This window comes from Apteryx mantelli, chromosome 9 (assembly GCF_036417845.1).
Source record: "Apteryx mantelli isolate bAptMan1 chromosome 9, bAptMan1.hap1, whole genome shotgun sequence".
Taxonomy (NCBI): domain Eukaryota; kingdom Metazoa; phylum Chordata; class Aves; order Apterygiformes; family Apterygidae; genus Apteryx; species Apteryx mantelli.
The window spans coordinates 4,592,494-4,616,918 of record NC_089986.1 but is presented as its reverse complement, the minus strand read 5'-3'; the positions used below and the strand labels follow the sequence as shown (position 1 = coordinate 4,616,918).

Sequence of the window (24,425 nt, the reverse complement as noted above, 5' to 3'; positions counted from 1 at the left end):
AGCCCCGCGCCGCGCGGCCGCTGCGCGCCCGGCCGCGGATCGGCCGCCCCCGCCCCGCTCCGCGCTTCCCAGTTACCTGCTGCGTCTCGCGGCGCGGGAGCTGGGGCCGGCGGCGCTGCCCTCCGCCTCCGCGCACGCCTCCGCGGCCCGTCCGCGCCGCGGCGGGATGCGACGGGGCCGCTTCCCCGACGGCTCCGGCTCCGGCTGCTTCCCCGGCCGGGGCGGGCGGAGGCTGCTGCATCCCGGCGCGGCTGCGGGACAGCGGGGAAGGAGGGAAGGAGGCAGGCGGGAAGGAGGAGAGCGGCGGGGCGGGCGGGATGCGCGGGGCCGGGACGGCCGGTGCTCGCTGCCTCCGCGGCGCAGCCCGCGCGGTGCCTTCCGCGGCCGCGCTCCGGCCGGGGCCGCGCAGCTCGGCGGCGGCGTTTGCAGTCAGGGCGTCTCTGATTTCCTTAAGAGATTTGGGGTTGTTTTTTTTGGGGGGGGGGGCAGAGGGGGGCAAATTATGACCCATCCCGGCGGCTTCTTCCTCTCTGATTCTTCTTGTTTTTTTTCCTCCCCCATCTGCTCATTTCCCACTTCCCTTCCTCTCCGCGAACCAGCCCCCTCCTTCCCTCTCAAAAAAATAAAAAAAGGCAGGGGAGGAAAAAAAAAATGTATAGTCAGGGCTTCCCAAATGCGCGCCCCCGACCTGGTGCCAAGCGCGCCCCCTTCATTTGTTCCCCTTCTTGAAGCTCATTTTCATGACGTGGAAAAGCCTGATCCAGGGCAACAACAACACCGCGCACACACACACACACGCACGCACCCGCGCACACGGAGAAGGAGGCAGCCCGAGCTCCGCCGCCGCGCCCGAGCCCGCCCGCTCCCCGCTGCCGCGGCCGGGGCCGGGGCCGGGGCCGGGGCCGGGGCCGGGGAGGCGGCGGCGCGGAGCCTGCAGCAGCCCCTCGCCGCCCTCCTCCATCGAGTGTGCCAAACAGCAGCTCTGCATCCTAAAGAAGATCATTGAGGGGCTCATTGCATTCCCAGCACGTCGCAGGCTTGCTTCTTTTTTTTTCTTTTTTTCCCTTTTGCCTCAGCTTCAGCAGGAGTAGAGAGAGAGGGAGAGAGAGACACAGAGAGGGAGAGACAGAGAGAAACCAGCAATCTTTAAACTCGAGCTTTTTTTTTCCCCCTTCCCCCCCTTTCTTTTTTTTTTTTTTTTTTGGTAACGATGTGCTAAAATCTCTCCTGCAAACCGGTAAGTACAAGCTTTCTGGATCCTTTTGTTTCCGGCTAGGGTCAAAGACACCCCCTCTTCCAAAAAGAAGATATAATAATCCTTTTTATTTTTTTATTTTTTATTACAGCCCTTGCAGAAGAGAAAGAACTTAAGTGGCTAATATTTTGCAAAGGAGACAGAGAGACTGATGCTGCAATATAGCTCTCATCTCTCTCCCTTTTTCCCAATTAGATCCTGGTTTTAATTGCGGAGGGTATTTCTCTTTTCATGCTTTCAACCATCTCCTCTTTTCCCACAGGGGAGGGTTTCATTTGCAAGTTGGTGCTAAGGATTTCTTTCCGTTTCCCATTTCTCTTCCCTAAATGCATCTTTCTGCTTAAGTTTCTGGATGGGGGGCAAAATTTTCTAGTTCTTGCACGAGGAAGGCAAAAACGTCCTTTTCTATTGCAAGATTCAGACTAAAAGCAATGATCGCTCCGAATAATTTTAATGGGCATTTCAGTGATTCAAGGAAGGCTGCACCACCATCGTTATTATTACCATCCTTAGCATTTCTCTATGCCCATACATTTAAAATATCTGGCGAAAGGAAGGGTGAAACCATATGTTGAAGGAGCTGCATCTCATTAGTACAATATTATTTTCATCTGATTGGAGAAGAATGGTGTCTTCATTCGGAAACGTATATAGTAGGATAGATAATTTATCAGCTGGTAAGTGTCAAGGTATTTTTCTTCCACTTTCAGCTTTTTAACCGGGTCTCCTGCTTGGTCCTGGGGGCGCAAAACACCATAATCCAAGCCAGGCTGAGCATTTCAATCCTGGGTGCCTCTTTAGCTGTCACTTCCCTTTAGATCTGCTGATCGCATGGGCATGTGCTTTAGAAAAATTAATCATCTCTAAATGCTTTAATCAGCTAAAATGACTAATATGTGGTATGTATTTATCTGATTATATACCAGTTGCATTAATTCATCAGTGTGTTTGAAAAGGGAAGATTTTCTTTAAAATCAGGGTCGATGATAACCATTTACTGTTTTAAAGACATTGTGGGGATTTCTAAAAGAAAACGTCTTGCCAGGGACATCAGCTGCCTTGCACATTCCTTTGAACTTACATGTGGATATATGGAGCCGGGAGGGAGAGAGATTCAACGACTAAAATTCAATAACTTTGGGAGTTTGCATGTATATGAAAGATGTAGTGCGACACTGGAGAAATCTAACCACTGATATTTCCCCCTATAGTCAATGCGGGTTATGATGGCTATAAAGCTAAAATTGCAAACAAGTATGAAATATGTGCAGTTCTAAACACTGGTCATATGGTGAAAAACATGTAAAGATGCAACACGTCCAGCCTGCGTGTTCACACTGTTGTATGATCTGCATGTGCAGCCTTCCTTAGAGATGGCATTTACCAAATGGGGAGGGAGGGGGGGAAGGGAGGCTGGTATCGCGTGATTAAACCTTTTAACATGTCTGAAGTATAAATCAGGGCCAGGCTTGCACATCAGACACCCCTAGAGTTTGTTTTGAACGTCTACCCAACAACTGCTGAACTTTCCAGGAGCCTAACAAAAGTCGAGCAGGTAGGGGCTTATCAAAAAGAGCGGGGCGCGAGTGAAGTACTGAAAATCTGCGTGTTTTTTTTTTCCCTCCCCGTTGCAGTTTTGTAAACATCAACAAATGATGAAACCTTCCACGGCAGAGACTCTTCACAAAGGAAGGATGTTGTGGATAATTCTTCTAAGCACAATTGCTCTAGCATGGACTACACCAATTCCCTTGATAGAGGACTCGGAGGAACTCGATGAGCCCTGCTTTGATCCATGTTACTGTGAAGTGAAGGAGAGCCTTTTCCATATACATTGCGACAACAAAGGATTTATAAATATTAGTCAGATAACAGAGTCATGGTCAAGACCTTTTAAACTTTATCTGCAGAGGAATTCCATGAGGAAATTGTACACCAACAGTTTTCTTCACTTGAACAACGCTGTGTCTATTAACCTTGGGAACAATGCACTGCAGGACATTCAGACCGGAGCTTTTAATGGGCTCCGAGTTCTGAAGAGGTTGTATTTGCACGAAAACAAATTGGACATTTTCAGAAACGACACTTTCCTGGGTTTGGAAAGTCTGGAATATCTGCAGGCAGATTACAATGTCATTAAACGGATTGAAAGTGGGGCATTTCGAAATCTAAGTAAATTGAGGGTCCTTATCCTAAATGACAATCTTATCCCCATGCTTCCCACCAACTTATTTAAATCTGTGTCCTTAACCCATTTGGACTTGCGCGGGAACAGGTTAAAAGTCCTTTCCTACCGGGGGATGTTGGACCATATTGGCCGGAGCCTGATGGAGATCCAGCTGGAGGAGAACCCTTGGAACTGTACCTGCGAGATTGTGCAGCTGAAGAGCTGGCTGGAGCGCATCCCCTACACCGCCCTGGTGGGGGACATCACCTGCGAGACCCCCTTCCACTTCCACGGCAAGGACCTGAGGGAGATCAAAAGAAGTAAGCTCTGCCCCATGCTGTCTGACTCCGAGATGGAAGCCAGCCTGGGGATCCCTCAGCTGCCGTCTAGCAAGGAGAACGCGTGGCCCACGAAGCCTTCCTCCATGCTGTCCTCCTTCCATTTCACCGCCTCCTCTGTTGAGTACAAAACGTCCAACAAGCAGCCCAAACCCACCAAGCAGCCCAGGGCGCCCAGACCTCCCCCGACATCCCGCGGCCTGTATCCCGGGCCAAACCAACCTCCCATCGCTGCTTACCAGACCAGGCCCCCAATCCCCATCATCTGCCCTACTGGGTGCTCTTGCAGTTTGCACATCAACGACCTGGGCCTGACGGTCAACTGCAAGGAGCGAGGGTTTCACAACATCTCCGAGCTCCTGCCCAGGCCCTTGAATGCCAAGAAGCTGTACCTGAGCGGGAATTTGATACAGAAAATCTACCGCTCTGATTTCTGGAATTTTTCCTCTTTGGATCTCTTACACCTGGGGAACAACCGGATCTCCTACGTGCAGGACGGGGCTTTTATTAACCTGCCTAATCTCAAGAGCCTGTACCTGAATGGCAACGACATCGAGCGGCTCACCCCGGGCATGTTCCGGGGCTTGCAGAGTTTGCATTACCTGTACTTCGAGTACAACCTGATCAGGGAAATCCAGCCGGCGGCCTTCAGCCTCATGCCCAACCTGAAGCTGCTCTTCCTCAACGACAACCTGCTCCGCACCTTGCCCACCGACGCCTTCGCCGGCACCTCGCTGGCACGGCTCAACCTGCGCAACAACCACTTCCTGGCGCTGCCGGTGGCCGGAGTGCTGGAGCACCTGCACGCCATCGTGCAGATCGACCTGAAGCTCAACCCGTGGGACTGCACGTGCGAGCTGGTGCCGCTGAAGCAGTGGCTGGAGGCGCTGAGCTCGGTGAGCGTGGTGGGCGAGGTGCTGTGCGCCAGCCCCGAGCGCCTGGCGCGCCGCGACCTGCGCGGCCTCGAGCTGGCGGCGCTGTGCCCGGCCGCGCTGCGCCCCGCCGCCGCCGCCGCCGCCGCTGCCGCCGCCTCGCCGCCCGCCGCCGCCGCCCCGCCGCCGCCCGCCGCCACCGGCGCCGCCGCCTACGAGCTGCCGCCGCCCGCCGCCGCCGTGCCGCTCTCCGTGCTCATCCTCAGCCTCCTCGTGCTCTTCGTCTCCGCCGTCTGCGTGGCCGCCGCGCTCTTCGCCTTCGTGCTGCGCCGCCGCCGCCGCAAGCGGCCGCTGCGCGGGCCGCGGCCCGAGGGCGCCGAGCTGGGCGGCGTCGCGCTGCGCTGCCACCGGCTCTTCGAGGAGGGCGGCGGCGGCGGCGGCGCGGAGCGCTCGCCGGACAAGGCGCCGCCGGCGGGCCACGTCTACGACTACATCCCGCACCCGGTGACCCAGATGTGCAACAACCCCATCTACAAGCCGCGCGAGGAGGAGGAGGCGGCGGCGGGCGGCGGCGGCGGCGGCGGCGAGGAGGCGGCCGAGCTGCTGCGCGGCGGCGGCGGCGGCGGCGGCGGCGGCGCCCCCCGCTTCGCCGCCGCCGCCGCCGCCGTCGGGGGGCAGGAGCCGGGCTCGCACTACCGCACCTTGCTGGAGAAGGAGCAGGAGTGGAGCCTGGCCGTGTCCAGCTCGCAGCTCAACACCATCGTCACCGGCAACCCCCAGCACCCCGCGGGCGGCGGGCTGGCGGCGGGCGCCGGCGCCCCCCCCGGCGCCGGGGCCGGGACCGGGGCGGCGGGCGGCGCCCCGCGGGACCGCGACCGCCCGCCGCCCTGCGCCGTGGGCTTCGTGGACTGCCTCTACGGCACCGTGCCCAAGCTGAAGGAACTGCACGTCCACCCGCCTGGCATGCAATACCCGGACCTCCAGCAGGACGCCAGGCTCAAAGAAACCCTTCTCTTCGCCGCCGGCAAGGGCTTCTCAGACCACCAAACCCCCACAAGCGAATACCTCGAGTTAAGGGCCAAACTCCAAACCAAGCCGGATTACCTCGAAGTCCTGGAGAAGACCACCTACCGGTTCTGACCGCCCCGCCGCCCGCGGGGCCGCGGCCGCCCCGCCACGCCACGCCACGCCACGCCGCGCGCGGCCGCGGCCGCCCCCGCGCCCCCGATCGACCAAGTGCCTTCGCAGACTTTTGCCAGCAGATGTTAATCAATCATTATTTTTTATACTGAAACTGAGACTTTGACTGTGCCATGTCTAAGGTATATTATTATTATTATTATTATCGGGGATCTTTGTATTGATCCTGATTAAGTAAATTCTATGTGTCTCTCTCTCTTTTTTTCTTTTTTTTCTCTCCTTTTTTTTTTTTCCTTTTCCGTAGCAGTAAACTTCCTTTATATTTTCCCTTGGAGGGGAGGGGGAGGGAAGATGGCATTTTGTGGCTTGCTTTCTTCTTGCCCATCATGGCACAGATTCTGTACATTTACTTAAAAATGCAAAAGAAGCAAACGAAGGCAGTTTGCTGCATGCCTGGAAACTGCAAGAGGGAAGGGAGGGGAGGGTCTTGCTCGAATGTCCTCGCTCTTGTCGCTCTCCCTCTCTCGCACGCACACTCGCACTCACCCTCGCACTCACCCTCCCCTCCCGGGGGCCCCGCGCTGCGCCCCCCCGGGCAGCGCCTGCCCCGCGCCCCGGGGGATCCCACCCGCGGGGGGCCCCGGGGCCGCCGAGCCCGAAGGATGTCACCGCGTGGCGCACACACCTAGGGGATGCTCGGTGACACTTCCTCATGCCGCCATGGTTTTTCTGGAGGACATCCGCACTTTCTTAATAAAAGCAACATGCAAATATGCAGGAAAAAAAAAAAAAGGGAAAGAAAAAAAAAAGCTACTGGGCACCTATCACTAACAGCTTTGTAGGAAGCACTTTTAATGTTTTCTCTCATACACGCATACACGCACACACAAACACACACACAAAGGTACAACGATGTGCATATATTTATTCTGTAATTTCAAGTGAATATAAATTGTAAAGGTAATGTTTAATCATTGTACAGTGATGCGTCTGGTATAGCTTTCCTAATAAAACATTTTGAAAAAAAATGCATATATATATATATATATATACACATATATATATATATAGGAATACAAAGCTTGAACCTTAAACTTAAGCTTCCCCCTACTGAGATTTCCTTTCCCACCTTAACCTTGAAAGCTATTTTATTAATAACAGTTCAATGCACTGTGATGTTAACAGAGGAAAACCCTGTACAGCTTCTCTTGCCAAGATGCCACGCGAGACTTTTAAAAATCCGATTTACAATCCGTATTCCCACGTTGCACTGTAGTTACGGCACTTCCCGCGTAGTTAAAAATAGGCAGCAGAATTAAGACCACGTCTCTTCTCTTGGCGTTTCCTGCAAGACCTCTGGTTCCGCTGCCTGCCAGGAGCAGAGGCGGCATCGCCATGGCTGTTCCTAGCGTGCGAGCCGCGAAACGGGGGCGGGACGGGGGGGAGCGAAGCGCCTCGCGGTTCTGGAAAAGAGCGAAGCGGTCCGCACGCAGGACCCCCGATAGCCTCCACCGCGCCTTGCTGCGCGCCCCGCGCAAATCGGCGCCAGACCAAAGACGGCCGGGCCGGTCCCCCCCGTCCCGTCCCGTCCCGTCCCGTCCGGTGCGGCGGGGAGGCGCCCGGCGCCGCCGCCGCCCGCCAGGTGGCGCCGCAGCTCCAGCGCTGGCGGCGGCGCGGCGCGGCGGGGCGCGGCGGGGCGCGGGGAGCCGCCCGCGGGGGGAGCCGCCGCGGAGCCCCGCGCCCTCAACGCCGCCCTCCACGTGAAGCGTTTTGTATAGAAATATCATATATATGTATGAATATATGAGTATATGATATATATATATCATATACACCACATATATATCTCTCATATATATATATATCTCCAAATATATATATCTCCAAATATAGGTATATAATTTGTCTTACAGGAATAGTTCTATCCGGACTTTACCCAGGTGATTTGCAAAATGTTTCCGCCGCGTTAAAAAAGGTACCCCCACTTCTTCGGGCGCTTCTTCTGGTTGTCGTTAGGCGACTAAGAAGCGCTTGCACCTTTTCGGAGCGGGGCAGAGCCGGTTTTTGCGCACGGTGCGGTGTCGCATTGGACCCGGCGAGCCTTCCTTCCTCTTGTGTGACAACTTGAGTTCACCCCGCACAATGCTTTTTGATGGAGATGAAAACATGAATGCTTGTTTTCACCCCAAGTGTCCCTATTTATAGCTTCAGCAAGTATGCTTATTGCAGGCTTTTTTGTCTATTTGTCTTGGAAAGGCATCTGGGTGCCGCAGAACAGAAATAATTTCCTGAGTTTTGGTAGTAGCTAATGTATTATGAGATGGAGGGGCAGTTCCCAATGTCTGTACATCCAGCATCAGCTCTGTATTGTTGGTAAAAATAGTATGCATCTGAAGTTCCCAGATCACTCTGTTGGGTTGATAGTGGTTTATGACAAATGCATTCAGCACTAATCTTTTTTTTCCCAATGGGTATTAGAAAAGCATGCACGTATTAAAAAAATAATAAACATCAAAGTGCAAAGGCCAGATCCTTCATATGATAATCATTATAATTACATTGATAACACTACACGCAGGCAATGCGTGGAGTTATATAAATCAGGTTAAAGTACAAACCCTAGTGAGAGTGATTCTGTAGACATTTGGCAATGTCAACAGATCTCCAAGTGTTCATATGCTGTATCAAAACATAGTAAAGCCAGTTATAAATAATGTTTGTGTCTTATTTAAACTCCAGGAAGGCAAGAGCATTTCAACATAACTACAGGTAGCAATCTCACCTGCAAAGGGTGGGGAAATCTATTTATTCAGTGGAAATAACTTTGTTTTATGAGAATGGAATTTTGTATTAAAAGAGATAATTTTTGGCTTACATTGAGTTATTTTTCTTTCCTTGTGTAGGAAACTTCCTTTTCCTTGTGCATTGGGAACTCACTGGAGTCTTTTGGGGATGATTACCTCTGGAAATGTTCAGAATATTTAACTGTTATATGTAATGTGTATTGCGATGAGTTCTGGTTTGCCATCTCATAGTGCTGAGCGGAGGCTGAGAGGGTGGTAGCATTACTTTCCACTGCAGGAAGCAAAAGTGGATCCATCATCTCTGATCCGTGACGAGTGACGTGCTTCGGCCTGGGCAACACCTAACTGATAGGGATTATTATCATTATCAGCAGTATTATTGGCAGCATTAGTAATACTGGGAAGGATTTGAATAAAGTCAAATGATCCACATTCACTTTGGAGCTCTTTAATGGGATGCTATTTTAAATCAATAAATATTTTTTAGCTTACTTCATGGTTGTTTGTCAAGTAGGTGATATCTGTTTCAGCACATGGTGCTCATTACCTTGTAGTGAATCGTTCATCATGTGTTTATTTTTATTCTCTGACTCGCTATACTGAAGTTCTTCCTACAGGTGGAAAAGGAAAAAAGGCCAGGTAAGTCCCAGATATATCCTATCGTGACTCGACATAGGAAAAAAGAAAGAATAATATGGTGTTCAATTATCAGTGCTCTTTGTGCTTCCTGGATATTGTCATTGATGTAAACAGCGTGTTTGTATCTGGTTTAAAAGACTTGTCAGAGACTTAGAAATTGTTCCATGGATCTCTTCACTGTATTAACAGTGAAAAAAGGATGCTAATTTTTATGGTATGAATAACAGCTCTCTTAATGTTAAATCTGACCTCTGGAAAGTGTTCTGTCTCTGAAAGTCTGTCCCAGCAAGCCAATAACTGTGCTGCTACAGTCAGTGAATATTACAGAGGGGTCATTTATTAAGCGATTCAGTAGACTTGAGTTTAGCCATTACAGCGCAAGATTTTGTCAGAGTTCTCTCCAGAGAAAGAACGTTTTTGTGCTTATCATCACTGCTGATTTGTTTTTAAGTTGGAAATGTAGAGTTGTGGCCAACTTGTGTTCTGTGCTGTAAACACACACAGCAACATGAGAGAAAAGTCTCTACAAAATGCCGATATGCAATGTTCTGGGTTTCTGAAACACTGATGTATGCAAGCAGTAGCTCAGGAGTGCTACGTTGCTTCTACTTTACTCAAGTACCTGCTTCAAATGAAGTTGAGCTGTTCACTTAAGTAAGATGTGAGGACTTGGCCTTAAGTATAGCAGAAATGTTCACGTGAATAAGGTGTGCAGAATTTGGCTGGAAGTTTGGGAGTTCATTGCATGTCTATATTACTCAACCGTTGGATATGACTTCTGGCAGCTCTCCAGCCGCTTCCAATCACGTAGGTGTGAACTTGTTCCAGAAGTGCGGTGCCTCCAAGGGCATTTGCCAGTATCACATGGATTTGTTTGCACTCTTAGAAATCAGACTGCTGGGCATTGCCTATTCCTATTTTCTGAGTTGTCCCAGAGCTGATTCTAAATCTGACTTCTTCATATCTGAGTTCCACAGTGAATTTGTGTAGGGGTTATACAGTATGACACAATAGTTTCCATGGGAGAAATGTAGAATAAATTTGCCCAACGTGCATTTTCACAGCTATTTCATATTAACAACAGCTCTTTGTCCAAAAAGTGCTGTTTTTAATTCTCCGTGAATCTGATGGGAGTGGAAATATATCTTTTTCCCATCTCTTGAAAAAGTTCCACGTTATTCTGGCAAATATAACTAAGCCCTGATTCCAAGCCTGCTCAGGTTAGTGGGAGAAGCCCATTTATCACAGTGCAGGTGGAACAAGTCCCAGTGCAAAAACCTAATTCTGCTCCGGTTGAAACCAGTGATGAAATACCCAGCAAGTTCAGTTCTGCATGAATCAAATTATTCCCCAGTTTTAGTCCATAGACCTGAACGAAGAGCAAGGTCTGATCTACTCAGAAAATTACAATATATATTCAGTGGACTCAAGTATTTTGAAGCGAGCACTCCACAGGACTATTTCAGAATATGATGAGTAATCGTACAGAGAAAATTGCTTTGTTACCAATTTAATAACTTTGTTGGTTGACCTTTGTCGCAAGCCACAAATTGGTCAAACTATCACTATCACTTTTTGTTTGAAAATAAGAGCATTTACATGAAGATAAACATCTGTGTGTCTCCACAGATTCAAGAAAAGTGGAAATTAGGGCAGGAGTTTAGATCTAATGTCATCAGCTAATTAGTCAGCAAGATTGTTAATATAAGAATTGGAAATATCTTGTTAATATTATCTTTTCCTTGAAAAGCAGAAACATTAACATGGAACTGGCAATTGCGTTTGTTATAGTTTTTTAAAATCTCTTTTGTTTGACCCTTATAGTTTTCCACCTCTTTTAAAATTCTGTACTTGTATTTTCAATGAATAAACATTTAGGTTTAGGTTCTGGGGGTGGTGGTTTCTTTTTTTGTGTTTTTTTTTGTTGTTGTTGTTGTTTTTGCTTTGTTTAGTATTTGCTGCCCTGAACTAGTTTTCCTACACGTGGTGTTCACTAGAAGGATATCGGGGTGAAATATTGTACCTTATCTTTGGTCACTGGGAAAGTGTTTGGAAAGGTTTCTCTGTGGTGGGATTTTCTCTGTTAAATTGGTCAATATTGTGGTGGTTTGCTGAACAGTGTCAGATCATTCGTTTTTGTGGAGAAAGGATGGGAGAAGGCTCACAGGAATTGAGCCATCGGAATTGCTATGGGAATTCCCTTTCTGGTTGTCATATTGGGTAATCTCTGTGGATGCTGCATCAGTCTTTGGGTTTTTGAATGTTAAGGATCTTCATCTTAAATGTGTGACTGTTTTTAGACATTATGAAGAATGTATATGCAATACTAAGATGCTGGGTGCCTTAATAAGAGCAGATAATAACAGAGGGTGTAGCACAACATAAAATGTTGGTCATATATCACATATTGAAAGTTTAATGTCCATTTACTTTTTAAAACATTCTTATTTTTCTACGAGAATTTTCTAAATCTCTCAAGAACATCCTTATAGTCTGTGAATTCGGGAGGAGCGTTTTAGGTTAACCACGGGTCCAGGCTCTCCGTGTGGGGGAATCCAGGTACCGCTGCCTGTAGAGGAACAGCCTAGCCGTGGCGCACGGCGGGGCAGTTTGGCACGATGCAGGCGAGGGAGGCGCTTTGTCGCTCTGCAGATTTTGCAATTTTGAGTAATTTAGAGCAGGAGTTCCTAAACTGCGATAAATCGCTATGTGGCTGGCGTAGGCCTGAGACTTGCTGCCCCTGTGACAGCACCGCTGTCACTTCGGCTGGCAGTGGGACCTGTCACCGCTGCCGGCGGGGGCCTCTGTTCAAAACAGTAATCCAAACAAAAAGGGTTGGGAGTCTTCGTCCTGCAGAGACCATCGCAAGTGCAGTGAATGACTTTGCCCCAAATGTTAAAGTGACATTAGTATATTGATTATGTGAGACTGGTTTTTTTCTTGTTTCGTTCACCTTTACCTTGCCTTTTTGGAGGCAGTAGCTATTTTATTTGTTAAGGAGCTGTAGACAGGAATTTGTTAATAGTCTCTCTAACCATATTTGCTCAAAATTAAATCAGTCTCTCACAAGAGTAGCTGTCCTAAATGGAGATGAGTTTTCCGTCAGGCTATGTAAGCCTTTGGTTTTATTTCTGGTCTCTTAAATGTGCATTATCTGGACAATCCTTGAACTAAAATCTGTCATTGAACTTGGGAGATTTTGGGTTTGGAAATCAAAGCTAGTTGTGGTTTGCTTGTTTGGTAGTTGTTTGGTTTTGGTTTGATTTTATTCGGATTATCACTGGAAAGAGGAAACCATTGCAATGTGAAAATTCACATCAAAGAATACTTTTTTAATAAGACTTTCAAATGCAATTCTGTTTATCCTTTTCTTTGGAGAACGGAGGACCTGTGGTCAACAGAGCATAGGGGTTGCTCTGTTGCTGCTCCTGCTGCTTGGGAGCAGAGGGGAAACGTGTTCGCTCTGCTCTGTCCTCTCGTTTTGGAGCGTGCCCAAGATGATGAGGCTCAAAGGCGGGCGTCAGAAGCTCCCGGTAGCAAGATTACAGGGTCAGACATGGCCAGCTGGTCCTGGGCTTGTGTTTCTGGGAAGCTGAACTTTTTAGAAGTGCACTTTAGGAAACTGGTGCAGAGTTTCGGTGGTGTTGCTGAAGCTGCTGTGCCAGGGCATGTCTGGTCAGTCTCCATAAAAGTGCTGCTGAAAAAGATATGTAATGCAAGCAATTAGAGAGTGTTGTTTCTTGTGGCATCACTTCTGTTATGTTTTCTTGCAGTGACCCCCAAAACCTGGCTGCTTTGGAAAGTGGATAGTATTGCAATCAAAGAAATATGGCAAGTAGAGATATATATTTTTTAGATCCAGTTTATATTAGTATGTTCTTCAAAAAGGGGCAAGTCATAGCTATCGGTGCCTAGTTCTGCAGCCTTCACTGAGCGTAACCAAAGGCATTGATTTTGGCAAAGGTTTGGTCATCGTTCAGTCTGTGTTTAATTCTCCCCTTCAGTTTTAAACCAACAAAGTAAGGACTCGATGTAACTAAATAAAAGAAAAAAGTCCTCTCCCTGTGCACGCTGACGGGCCGTGACCCTGCGGCCAGCGATGTGGAGGGAAGGGATGGGGATGGTGTCGGCTTCACCAGGAGCTGCGTTGAGCGGGAGCTGGGCCGGGGCGACCCCAACGCAAACTGGCAGCTGAAGCTCGGGAACTGGCTAGGGGAGAAAAAGTCAAGAGCAGCCCAGAATTCTCTTTGAAACCTCTATTTTTAGAGCAGGTAGACAAAGATCTCACAGCATCCCGTTTCTCCTACATTTGGCCCAAGTTTTCAACCAGCCTCCAGCTTGCTGGCGTCCCAAGTATTGCTTTTACCTACCTGCCTGCACAGATAGTCGTTTGGCTGGCAGCAAGTCTGACGCCTGAGTTTGCACATTTAACACGGGCGTGAAACGGAGATCAGCTGAAAATATGGTTGTCTCTGTTGGGTTTCTCTGCGGAGTGGTGCTTTGCCCCTCGAGACTTCATTCTGTACGATGCACCGCCTGGAAAGCCGGCCGGTAAATCGGCTCTGTACGCAGCCTCCCAAGGCTAGCCGGGGGCATCTTGCGTGCCTCGCGCTTCGGCAGCCCCTACAACCCAGCCCCAGCCCGTTAAAGCCTTCCCAGCCCAAAACCCCATCGGGTGGATCCCTACCAGCTGTGCGTCAGGGATAGAGCAAAGATGCTCCGCTGGCAACGACCGGAGATTAGCTGCTGTTGGCTCGAAGCAGTGACAAATGCCTCCTGCATCGCTGCTCCTGGTGGAGCAGAGCAGCTCGTGTGTATAATGGAAGCGATACCATAAGTATGTGCAGGGTATACATATATACTGTGTGTGTGTATGTATTTATACGTGTACATGCTGGCACGTCGACATGTAGAAATCAGCTTTCGAAAAGTTCTGGGAGATGCAGGTACATGGCTTGCTTTGGACCGTTATTAGAAAATACGGGCGTTTTGGTTGTTGAGTTACAAGGTCTCTGCACGAAGGCCTACGTCTGCCACGCAGGTCGGCGGAGGCACGCGCAGACACGTTAGCCTTGTGGACTCTTAATCTCAGCAACACGTCGCGTCTCCCAGAATAAGTTACTTGAGGCAATGCAGGAGAAATTGCTACATCTGAATCATTCAGAAACGTTGCCAAGTTTCTCAGGAACCAGAATTGTGGAATAATGAGTATTATATTTTGTTCGGGAGAGAAAGAAAACCATAAGGAGTTCAGCAGGGGCAACTCCGATCATCTTGGCTCTTTGTGAGGAGGGAGAATTTATAACTATGTCTAGCTAAAAAAATAAGAAAGCAGTGTGTGTGTGTTTGTGTGTATATATAGTTATATATATGTATATACAAATCTGTGTATGTGTATATATCTCTGTGTGTATATATGTATGTATGTATATGCCTATAATGTATATCTATATATATGTATACATTTATATAAATTTATATTTCTCTACATAAATAGTCATGCAACTATGGGAAAAAACATTTCAACAACGTATCCTTTTCTTTAAGCCCCCCCAGAAAGCTTCTTTCATTAATATCACACTGGCACAAATACTTTAAATTGTCTTTTATACGCAGAGAGGAGTGTTGCGTCATGGTTGAGCACAAGATTGGAAGGTTTTTGCTCTTCCGGAGGACTCCGAGTGAGTCATTAGCTGTTCCACAGCTGTTCTACGTTTGTGAGTTGAAGCGGTGTCCAAATGACTCAGGGGCTGGTTTTAAAGGCCAGGGAGTTTGCTTGCTGCCTGGGTTGTGCTTTGGGAGTCTCTCCTGTTGCATTCACAGTGTTTTGATGATAAAACATCCTCACTAGTAATTTTTCTGGTTGCTGTGATGTCCTAGCTACTTCTAAACAGAGGTGAAAAAGGATGATGTTCCTGCCCTAAGAGTAAGTTATTTAAAGTCTCATTACTTTGACTAAGTGATGTTGGGGCTGCCATTTAGGGTTAGGATGTTAGGCTCTAAATCAAGAACCTTAACTCAGTGTTGTTGGGTTTTTTTCCTAGTTCATGGTGTGTCTTTTAGGTTATAATCAATTTTAAATAATTTCACTTCATCATGAGAACAAAAATATTACCTTAATTCATGCTAAGCTCAAAGAATTTCTCAGTTTGAAACTGTTCATATCAGGGCAAATTTAGCACTTGGCTTCAATGGGGTTGAATCAGAGTATTTCCTTAAATGCTGACATTAAACTGATCTTGTAGTTGTGCAATGATTAACTAAAACTGTAATTTTATAATAAAAATGAGCCTAAAAATGACTTAGTGGTTATGTGTTCTATGACTATAGCAGCATCTTTGGGTCAAGGAGACCTTTAGGCAGCTGCTGTACGTTGGTAAGGGGGTAGATTTTGTGCTGCTGATGGTTATTCTTGCTTTCTGCTGGTGATTTAAGTTGGACCTGGCTTAGCCCTCGGACTTGCTGGAATAACACACCCTAACTGTGCTGCACTTCAAGGAAAAGCCCCAAAGCAAGGGGGAGAGTGGATCATCTCTTTTTCTGCCCTTTGCTTCCCTTAGGGCAGAAAACAAACACGAAAAGGAAGTGAAAACAGGCACCTGGGGGTTTGGAATATATGATATTGAGCGGAGTGTTTCCTTTAAGCTTCTTGATTATGCTGTGCCTTATTATTTCATCTAAAGAAAATAAGCACCTTATGGGAAAGCACTTCACAGGCTCTTCTGCATAAATGTTACGGTGAACCTTTGTGCGATATATAGCTGCCTGTTTAAAAAAAAAAAAAGGTCATTTCCATACAAATATCATTTTTATGCAGAAAATATGCTGAATCCATATACTATCTTCTGGTTAAAGCAAACCTTTTGCTATCTTTTGTGATTTCAGCATATTTGCCTGAATGAAGACGACTGGAAGGGGAGCAGAAAAGTTATTGTCATTATTATTATTTTAATTAACTCATGGAGGCCTAATGTCATGCTAACCACTCGCATACGGTGTCTCTGGGGCACGCATAGACACATCGTTTTCAAATGGGTAATTTTTTTTCAGCACAACACGCGAGAATTTGAGCTCAGTGTTTCCCAAAGCTCAGATGGCTGCTGCTTTGCTGAGCATCTGGAGAGCTGGAAGGTTTGGAGAATTAGGTTTGTCCAGCGTTGCTCGTTAAAGAGGACGCCTACATGCCCACATCCTCAGCAAAGCAGCTCTTCTGCTAAAAAGCCCAGAAACTCTGAACAATAATGAAGTTTGCAAATCTCCTTGTTATCTGTAGTAATCACTTTCCCACAGGATGTGTTTAATCTGTAACAAACCTTGCCGACTTGCGATATTGTTCCCGAAAAACCCCAAACAAGCCCCCAAACAAAAAAGCATGTCTTCAACGCAGTTGAAAGCATGCAGCCCTTGCGTTTAGAAGGGGAAACAGTGCGGTTTGAAGGTCAGGTATGCAAGCGCACGTCGTCACTGTAGATAGACATCCAAATAAACGACGTGTCCTAGAGCGCTACGTGCCGGAGGCCGGGCTGGCGGCAGTCGTGTGTCTCTGACCCTCGTGGTGCAGCAGTGCCCGTGTCCCCGAGCCGGAGTGGTGGCTCAGGGATGCTTGGGACCCTCTGGAGAGCTTTACACGCTGCCTTTAGGGCTTTTTTAAACTAGTCTAAAAATGAAGAACCGAACCAGCTTCTCAGCTAGCGTGAACTGATGTTGGCCTGGCGAAGCTCTTGGGTTACTTAACGCTGGCTGAGTGTTTGACCATATACACTCTGGTTTTCTCCCTTTTCACCTCGCTGGTTTGTTCCTGTGGGAAGGCAAAGGGATGAAGCTGTCGCTGTGTCCAGGTCTGCGGTGATGCTGCTGTCAAGTGGCCTCTTAATCCCTGGCAAAAACTCTTCTTCTGCTGGATTTCTGCATGCAACCCTCTGCCCACCTGAAACCCACTCCTGTCCTTGCGTGTGGAATGAAAGGGGCAGACGCAAATTCCTTGAGCTTTTCCTTTACCAAATCCTGCTTAAACCAGTCCTGAAGGTAGTTGTTAAGCGAAAAGGCCGGTGGCGGTTTGTCGGAGTACGCTGCTGGGAGCCTGCAGGGATCAGACTCGTGCGGTTCCCGTGAAAGCAAGGTGTCTCAAAGGTCAGTTATAAAGAATAATTATCTGCTGTAAAACACTGATGGTCTGCACAGCTTTGGAGTTGAGCACTGGTATTAACAAAAAAAGGACAAAAAAAAAGGTGCTGCAGTGTTGGATATGGCTCTGCAGATGCAGGATCTGGACTGGCAGAGCTGCAGCTGTGCTGGCCGTGGAGGCAGGCAGCGAGGGGGAAGACACTCGCTGGGGCTGCTGCCGTCTTTTGGACGGGAACGCACCTTCCCGACAGCTCTCCCGGGTCGGGGAGCCCTTCCTTGCTGCTCAGCCCCTCCCCAGATTTTGCACCCTCTAACGAGGGGTGTTATGTTATGTCTTGCCATTACGGCACAACGCGTATGACCTTGGAGAAGAGCAGCCTTCCACCCGAATTACTACTGCCAGAGTAATAGAGATGTGGTAAAACCCTAGAGAAGAAAATCATTTCTTCTGGGCTTTAAAACATACCCTACTTTCATAATAATGATCATGAAGTTTGACAGGACGTTTTAGTAACAAATAAGGAAGGACAGTTGTAGGTCCACCACTGGTTGTAGGTCTTGTCTGGGATATGGAAGGCACCTGGCAGTTTTCCTCTGACAAAGTGTCCGTGTCGTCCCCTTCCCGTTGTGAATCACGTGGGTGCAGACTTGTCCGGCTGACGCGAGGTGCCCCAGGAGCATATGGGAAGGGAAGGTCATCTTGAGCAGTTGGTGTCTCGGGCAGAGCGGAACGGGCCTGGGGAGAGGTCTAGCGCACCCCTGAATCTTCCCGGGAGCCTCGGGTCGTGGTGTCATCTAAACATTTAGATGTTTAAAATCAATTAAATTTACCTGGAACTCAGCTTCCGTTCCGAATCCCCTGTCTTAGGAAAACAACAGCATTTTCCTACCAATCTCATAAGGATATTATGAGATATTATGAGTAATATGTGTTAGTAGGTGTCCAGATACTAGTAACTTTTTTTTTAAACATATGCAGTGATCCTTTAAATAGAGTATTTCCTTGCTTTCGTGAAGAGATTTAAGAATTACGTAAGAATTAAATCAAACGAGGGATTGAATTATTATGAATATCAAAATACTAAGCTATGATGATATGCATCACTGACAGCTCTGGATATTCAGATGACAGCGTGATAGGCCCTGATGGAAAAGAATAAAATTCTGAACAGTTAAGATAGTGATGTAACTGCTGAAGATGTTTCATCTTCATAAACTTTCTGCTGAAAAAAGTCTACTTTTAATTGGAAAACAACATCCGCAAACTTATTTTTTAATGATTGTTTTGTGGATGAAAATAATTAAATCACTTGGAAGTTGCTGCAAAAAATCTGTTTAACATTGTTTTCATCTTAAGAAAACACACTTTGCAGCTTAATAATACATTTTTGGGGCATAGAGGAGCTTTCTGAAAATAATAAGAAGGAAACACTTTTTTCTGACAGTGCTTTCTGCTAATAGAAGTAGGGTTAGAGCTATGAGCAATCTTTTGAATCTTGTTCTGCTAAAACACATTACGTTTTATGTACTTCGGTTCATGTAAATTTTGTAGGGAAAAATAATATCTTCAATCTGGCTGGTATTATGGTGAGAAGAAACATGCTCTCAGGCACATGAAGGTTGTCTATGATGAGAAATTTTGTCTCTCTGTATCAGTTCTAATAAAAGATACTACATGTTCTGTAATCTGAATAATTTACTTCCCTAAGGAAGGAACAGAGAAAGAGTGATCAATAAAGGAATAAAGTATTAAAGGAAGGAATAGAGGCGGTTTCCCCAGCAAAGGGCTTAAAGTTCCCAAACTTAGCTTCTGTTGCCAGTAAGTGTAGATGTAATCACTGGGTGCGTGTGAATGTGTAATCCTTTTGAATGAAGATCAGACAGTCCGTTGACTTTTCTTCTCTTACTACATTGGATTATTCCCAATGTAAACTAAAACAGAATTCATAATCTTTGTTACACTCCGCTTGTCATCACTGAAAGTAACAGTTGTAGAAAAATTGAAGAATGTGAATGGAGAACCTCAGGAAAATTGCAGTTACTTTGCTTTTCCTGTGACGTGCAGCTCTAAAGCCAGAAGTTATGCCAACTGCATCGAAAATAATGAGGTAACGGTAAAACTTGAGTGACCGTATTGTGGAGAGAAAAGAAAAATGCAAAATCCAAATTGACTGCTAGCAAGTCAATGAAAGCAACATCTGTGTATTTGCAGGTCCTTGACTGCTGGGACTGGTTAAAACTAGAAATATAAAGATTTTTTTTCAAGTCTGTTTTAGATCCAACCTCCCCCCCCCCCCCCCCCAGAAGAACCTCACTGCAGTATCAGGAGAATGGATTCAATGACCTTCTGATTTTTATTAAGTTTTGTCCAGTATCCACAGTCCTGCATAATACATCGGTCTTTGAAGGAATACAAATATGCAAATATAAATATGCAAATACAAAGCAGGTGATGTGCGCGCTTGCATGGGCACGTGTGGGTAAAAGTTAGAAGAATGAGCATTGTTAAGCTGTTAAAGCACAGAATTTCTGTTTCTTACTTTCACTGCTGGCTGGTCTTCAGCACCTATGAGTAATGCGCTTTGAGTGGGTTGACTTCTGCACACTTGCCCATCTCTCTTCATAGTTACATCAGGGCATAAGAACATCTTGGACTTATGGTTCCCCACAAAGCGGTTTTCAGAGTTTCCCAGCTCAGGGCTGGGCTGGGTGGAGAGAGCCCCCATAGGGACACTGCACTCCTGGGAATAAAGAGCTGTCTGAGAAAAAAAGCTGGAATCCTAAAGCTCTCTAATGAAAAGTTGTTTGCCTTTTGGACTAGGTTCTGGTTCTTGATTTTGCAGCTCCTTGTAGTAAGTAAACAGAACTCAAATATTCAGAAATTCCCGAACTAGCTGTGCAGCTCTGATGCAATGCAACTTTGGTATCTCTTGACCTGGCTATCACCTGGCTCTATACTGCTTAGGAGAACTAACTTATGAATTTATCAGGTGCTGTGTGAGCATGATAAATAACATTTAAAGAATCTTATATTTCTGTGACATGGTCAGCATTTTTTGCAGGTGATAGTAAGTAGTCAGTGTTCAAAAAAGTGATTTGGTTGTATGTGTTTATTTACAAGTAAGTAATAGTAAAGGCAATCTTAACTTCAGATATCTTCTATGTTTCTTCAAAGCAATGTCAGTAGCCATACGAAAGAGTTACCATATCTGATGAAATTACTCCCATTATTCATATTTCCTGCAAAAATAGTTGTATTAATTTTTACAGTGACTGTCTTAAAAGTCAGTGCATTTTTTCCTAGCCTAAGCTCACAGAAGCTCAGAAAGCAGATTCATGGGCCCAGGGACTCGTAGCAGACACACACGTCTGATGTCCGAATAAGTGAATATTTCACTCAGCGTGGCATTAATCCCTCGGCATCAGTTGATGCCGAGCCCCCGTGTATATTTGTCAGTGTTATGAGAGTTTTGTGAGATGAATAAATCATGTAACAAAGGTTTAAGACATTTGTTATACATGTGCCTGAACAGTACGAAATTATATCTGCGCTTTTATTTTCTAAAAAAAAAAAAAAAAAAAAAAAAGGGTTTGGACATTTTGCTTTTTCTTGTGTTTGAAATATTCTGACTGTTTGAGCTTGCTGGCGTTTGTAATTGTGCTTGAAGAATATTGGTTCTGATGGAGTCTGGGTGGTTTTGTTTAGTTTTGTCTGAATATCGTGACCTGTCGGACAGGTCCATTGTTCATTTAGGCAACATCCAAAACCTGCCGCAGTCGGTTCCTGGTCGCTTTAATGGACTTTGATTCGGGTCCTTGTGCATTGCTAGGGAACCGCCACTCCCAGGTGGAGAATGCGCTTGATAGAGGTGTAAATTCAGTGGTTATCTGGAATGCAACTGCTGAGTTTAAGCTGCACTCTACATTTGTAAAGTGAAATTTCCGTCAGATGGGGGGAAAAAACCCACATCCAGACTTGTGATCTGATGTACGAGGAGGCCACTGGAAATCTTCCCAGATTCGTATTGACTCCAGAGGATCAGGCCCCTGCTAAATCAACCACAGCATTAATTTAGAAATTTTTATCTTTATAGCCATAGTTTATTGCAACGTAAACATCAGCAAAACCCCCCCTTAAATCTAGTGGATGAAAGTGCCCAGAGCATAAATCAATAGAGAAAAGTTCAACCCTGGGAACATAAACTTAAAGTTGGGATGACAGTCACTGATTAAACAACATGCTGCGAAGAGTCTGGAAGGACAGACTTTGGGTACATAGGGGAGACAGCCCCATTTGTATCCTGTGATTTGCTGAATTCGGGAAGAGGGAGATGCTGGAGTCGTTGCCGATGGAGGCTGGAGATGCTCCAAAGAGTAGAGGAGCTCTACAGGTCAGGCAGGGTCACCAGCGTGAGCACAGGGACTTGCTTATAGAAAAAAAATTAAAACACTGTAATGTAAACTTAAAACGGTGCCATGGTTGTAATGGGGAATTGTAGATAAACAGGTTCAGGTTTTGGGGGTAAACAAGTGTTGTATGTTTTGGCAGGAGGCTGCATGGTTCAAGGAGAAGCTAATAATATTTATGTCTTTGACCTTTTCTTCTAGTTGAGTGACCGGTGAGTGAAAGCCGACCGGTGGCCTATGCAATGCTGGTGGCTAATTTTCATTTAATTCCCAGCTCATTAAAATTTAGCTCTGAAATCACGAGAGGTCCTCATCACTTCTAAGCTGAGTGGCCCAAATAAGATGTTTTTGAAAAATATGAACCAAAGTTTCCATTCCTTTTTTGAATAAGGACCCCAGAAAACATCTTTAAAAAATGGAACTGCAAAGAACAGGTACTTCTGCAACACTTCTCGAGCAGGGAAGTGGGAGCTGAGTGCAGGGTCTTAAAGATTTTTCCCCTAGGGCATAATCAAAAAAAAAAAAGGTAAAGTTTACTGTCTCTTCCAGAACCCATAACCTGGCTACACAAATGGCAAAGCAATGATAGAAGACCGCAATTTATTATGTTTGAGGGAGAGGGTACATCCAAAACATTAAACCAAGCTTCCCGGAGGAGGCTATTAATTAGTCTTCTGAGCCCACATCAAAAACAAGTTGGTTTGTAAAGAAAAAACTTCTGTTTGAGAAAAGTGCTAAAATAGATTAAATACAGGCTCAGGAAGGTCAGCAAAGGGGAAGCCGTACTACTAGAAATAAGGTTACGGAAGGGCTCGTTGTTCCATTTTCATGATGAACTCAAGAGGTGCGTTGTATCTTCAGGAACTAACCTGGCTGTTGGCCTCTTTTTGGAGCATGACAGAGAATATCAAAAATATATTCAAAGTAATGCACACAGATTGGATGTGAGGCTGCCGGGTGATTCCCACAGTTCATTGTAATGAAGAGTAAGGTCATGGGCTGACAATATAAAACTAAGAGCAGAGGTCAACACTTTTAAGTATAACTATATTTTGGGGGGTGACTAGGGCTTTAGCTGGTGACTTGGTACACGTTTCTGAGCATCCATCTTCTGCAGATCCTGCGAAATGTCGCCTGTTAACCAAATCATCACCGTCGGTGTTGAAAACTGTGATCAGAAGTTAGAGCGAGGCAAGCCACAAGTTACAGCTGATCTTTTTTTTTTTTTTTCCAGAATTATGTAAAAAAGCATAGCTGAGCACTCGTTATTGAGCTGGTTGAGTAAGTGAGGAGCTGGCAACCGGGGACTCCTGCCTTGGTCCCAGACGCTGATACTGATTTGCTGCGTGGATTTAGAGAAATCCTTTAATATTGCCTTTGTAGTTCACTTCTCTGTAGAACGCTTATCTCCGTACCACGGAGGCATGGTGGAAAGGCACAGTGCTGCTGTCTCTGGGAAATACTTAGAATATATTATAGACGGAGCTAAATGTTTGCAATGAAATCCCCAAACCCACAAAACTCTTGACTGCTGTGCGCTTGGGGAAAGGTTAGCACCAGGGAAGGTTTGGGCAATGCCTTTATCGAGGACTGATAAATATTGAAAGCAGCACTGGAAAAGAAGTCACACTCGGGAAGCTTCACTCTCGGCTGACCTTTTAAACACACATTGCATGGCATGGGAAATAAATAGTATCAGCGTGGGGCATGGAGAAAAGCGAAATCACGGGCACAGGACCTGTGCCTGTAAAGAGCAGCTTCCCAACGGGGAATCTCAACGTGCAAGGTCAGCCCTTGCGTTTCTCTATATTAGAGAAGAATTTACCCCCGGTGTTTTTGCAGAAATTAAAAGGTGGAATTTTAGTTCTGATTTATGAGTGCAAATTGCTACCTGTGGCCGCTGCAGCCCGGAAAGCCAGCGAGGCTCGAGGCTCCCTGCAGTGCCAGTCCCCGCACGGAGAGATGGTGTTTGGTCCTGCGGTGCGTCCCAGATGCTGCAGCAGGTGGGTGCATCCAAAAGGAGAAGACCAAGCTCCTGGCGCTCGGGGCGGCCGAGCTCAGGTTAGTGCCGCCAGCAGCAGGAGGAAGATATTTGTCCTGGTTGCAAAGCTGCATCAGGTGGGAACCGGGGACAATCCTCAAACTTGACATTTTTTCATAGTTCCAACCTCTGAATCTGGTTAAAAGTTGCTCTGGATGGAGACGTTGTGTTCATATTTACTAATATATGTCATATCTCCATGTTTTTGCTAGATTAATCGGCGTGGATTAACCGAGGCTTTAAAGGAGCGAAGAGCAGATATTATTTTGCCTAAACAGAGCTCTTATAATTTATTGTAGGAGTATTGAAACAATTTTATTGTAGTGTTTTACCTTAAGTGCGTATTTGCCCCACAGATGCACAACAGAAAAAAGCTGGGTATCTGCGAAGAGCCCAGGCGTCCTGGCCTCCGGCGCGGCTCCCTCTCGGTGCGCCTCGTGGCGCAGCCTCGGCGTACGTAACCTCAGCCGCTTTTCTGTTCATTACGGCACGACATCCTTCACGTTAAATGTTATCTATTGTAGCTCGGAACGTAAAAGACTAACAGCATTATTGGGAACTTTGGACGCCTTATGTTAAATACAGGTGCGGATCTCATTTACAACTCGAAATACGTGCCATATAAATTCATAAGTTAT

At 46.5% G+C, this 24,425-nt stretch overlaps 1 protein-coding gene and 1 long non-coding RNA gene across 6 annotated transcripts in view; one reads left to right on the top strand and one right to left on the bottom strand.

Annotated features, from left to right (window-relative positions):
• LOC106499614 (uncharacterized) overlaps positions 1-372 on the bottom strand; it is a 43,547-nt gene extending 43,175 nt beyond the window's left edge. For all 3 annotated transcript variants that reach the window (XR_010885095.1, XR_010885094.1, XR_010885096.1), the window contains exon 1: positions 77-372. This is a non-coding gene — a long non-coding RNA (uncharacterized lncRNA). The remainder of the gene's footprint in view (positions 1-76) is intronic.
• A 564-nt stretch (positions 373-936) lies between these two features.
• SLITRK3 (SLIT and NTRK like family member 3) lies at positions 937-24,162 on the top strand. 3 transcript variants are annotated; one of them, XR_010884999.1, is made up of 3 exons: positions 937-1,237; positions 2,890-5,954; positions 24,144-24,162. XR_010884999.1 is itself a non-coding variant. In XM_067301579.1 (3 exons), exon 3 carries the CDS (start codon positions 2,908-2,910, stop codon positions 5,770-5,772), a length of 2,865 nt encoding a protein of 954 aa, XP_067157680.1. In that variant the 5' UTR covers positions 937-1,237; positions 1,347-1,932; positions 2,890-2,907; the 3' UTR covers positions 5,773-6,854. The 3 variants fall into 3 exon arrangements, 2 of the variants coding, with proteins under 2 accessions (XP_067157680.1, XP_067157678.1); XM_067301579.1 differs by lacking the exon at positions 24,144-24,162 and adding an exon at positions 1,347-1,932 and having other exon boundaries at positions 2,890-6,854; XM_067301577.1 differs by lacking the exon at positions 24,144-24,162 and having other exon boundaries at positions 2,890-6,854.
• Positions 24,163-24,425: the final 263 nt, after the last annotated feature.

Excerpts from the sequence above, each read along its gene's own strand:
- SLITRK3 (XM_067301577.1), top strand. The coding sequence starts at position 2,908 with ATGATGAAACCTTCCACGGCAGAGACTCTTCACAAAGGAAGGATGTTG.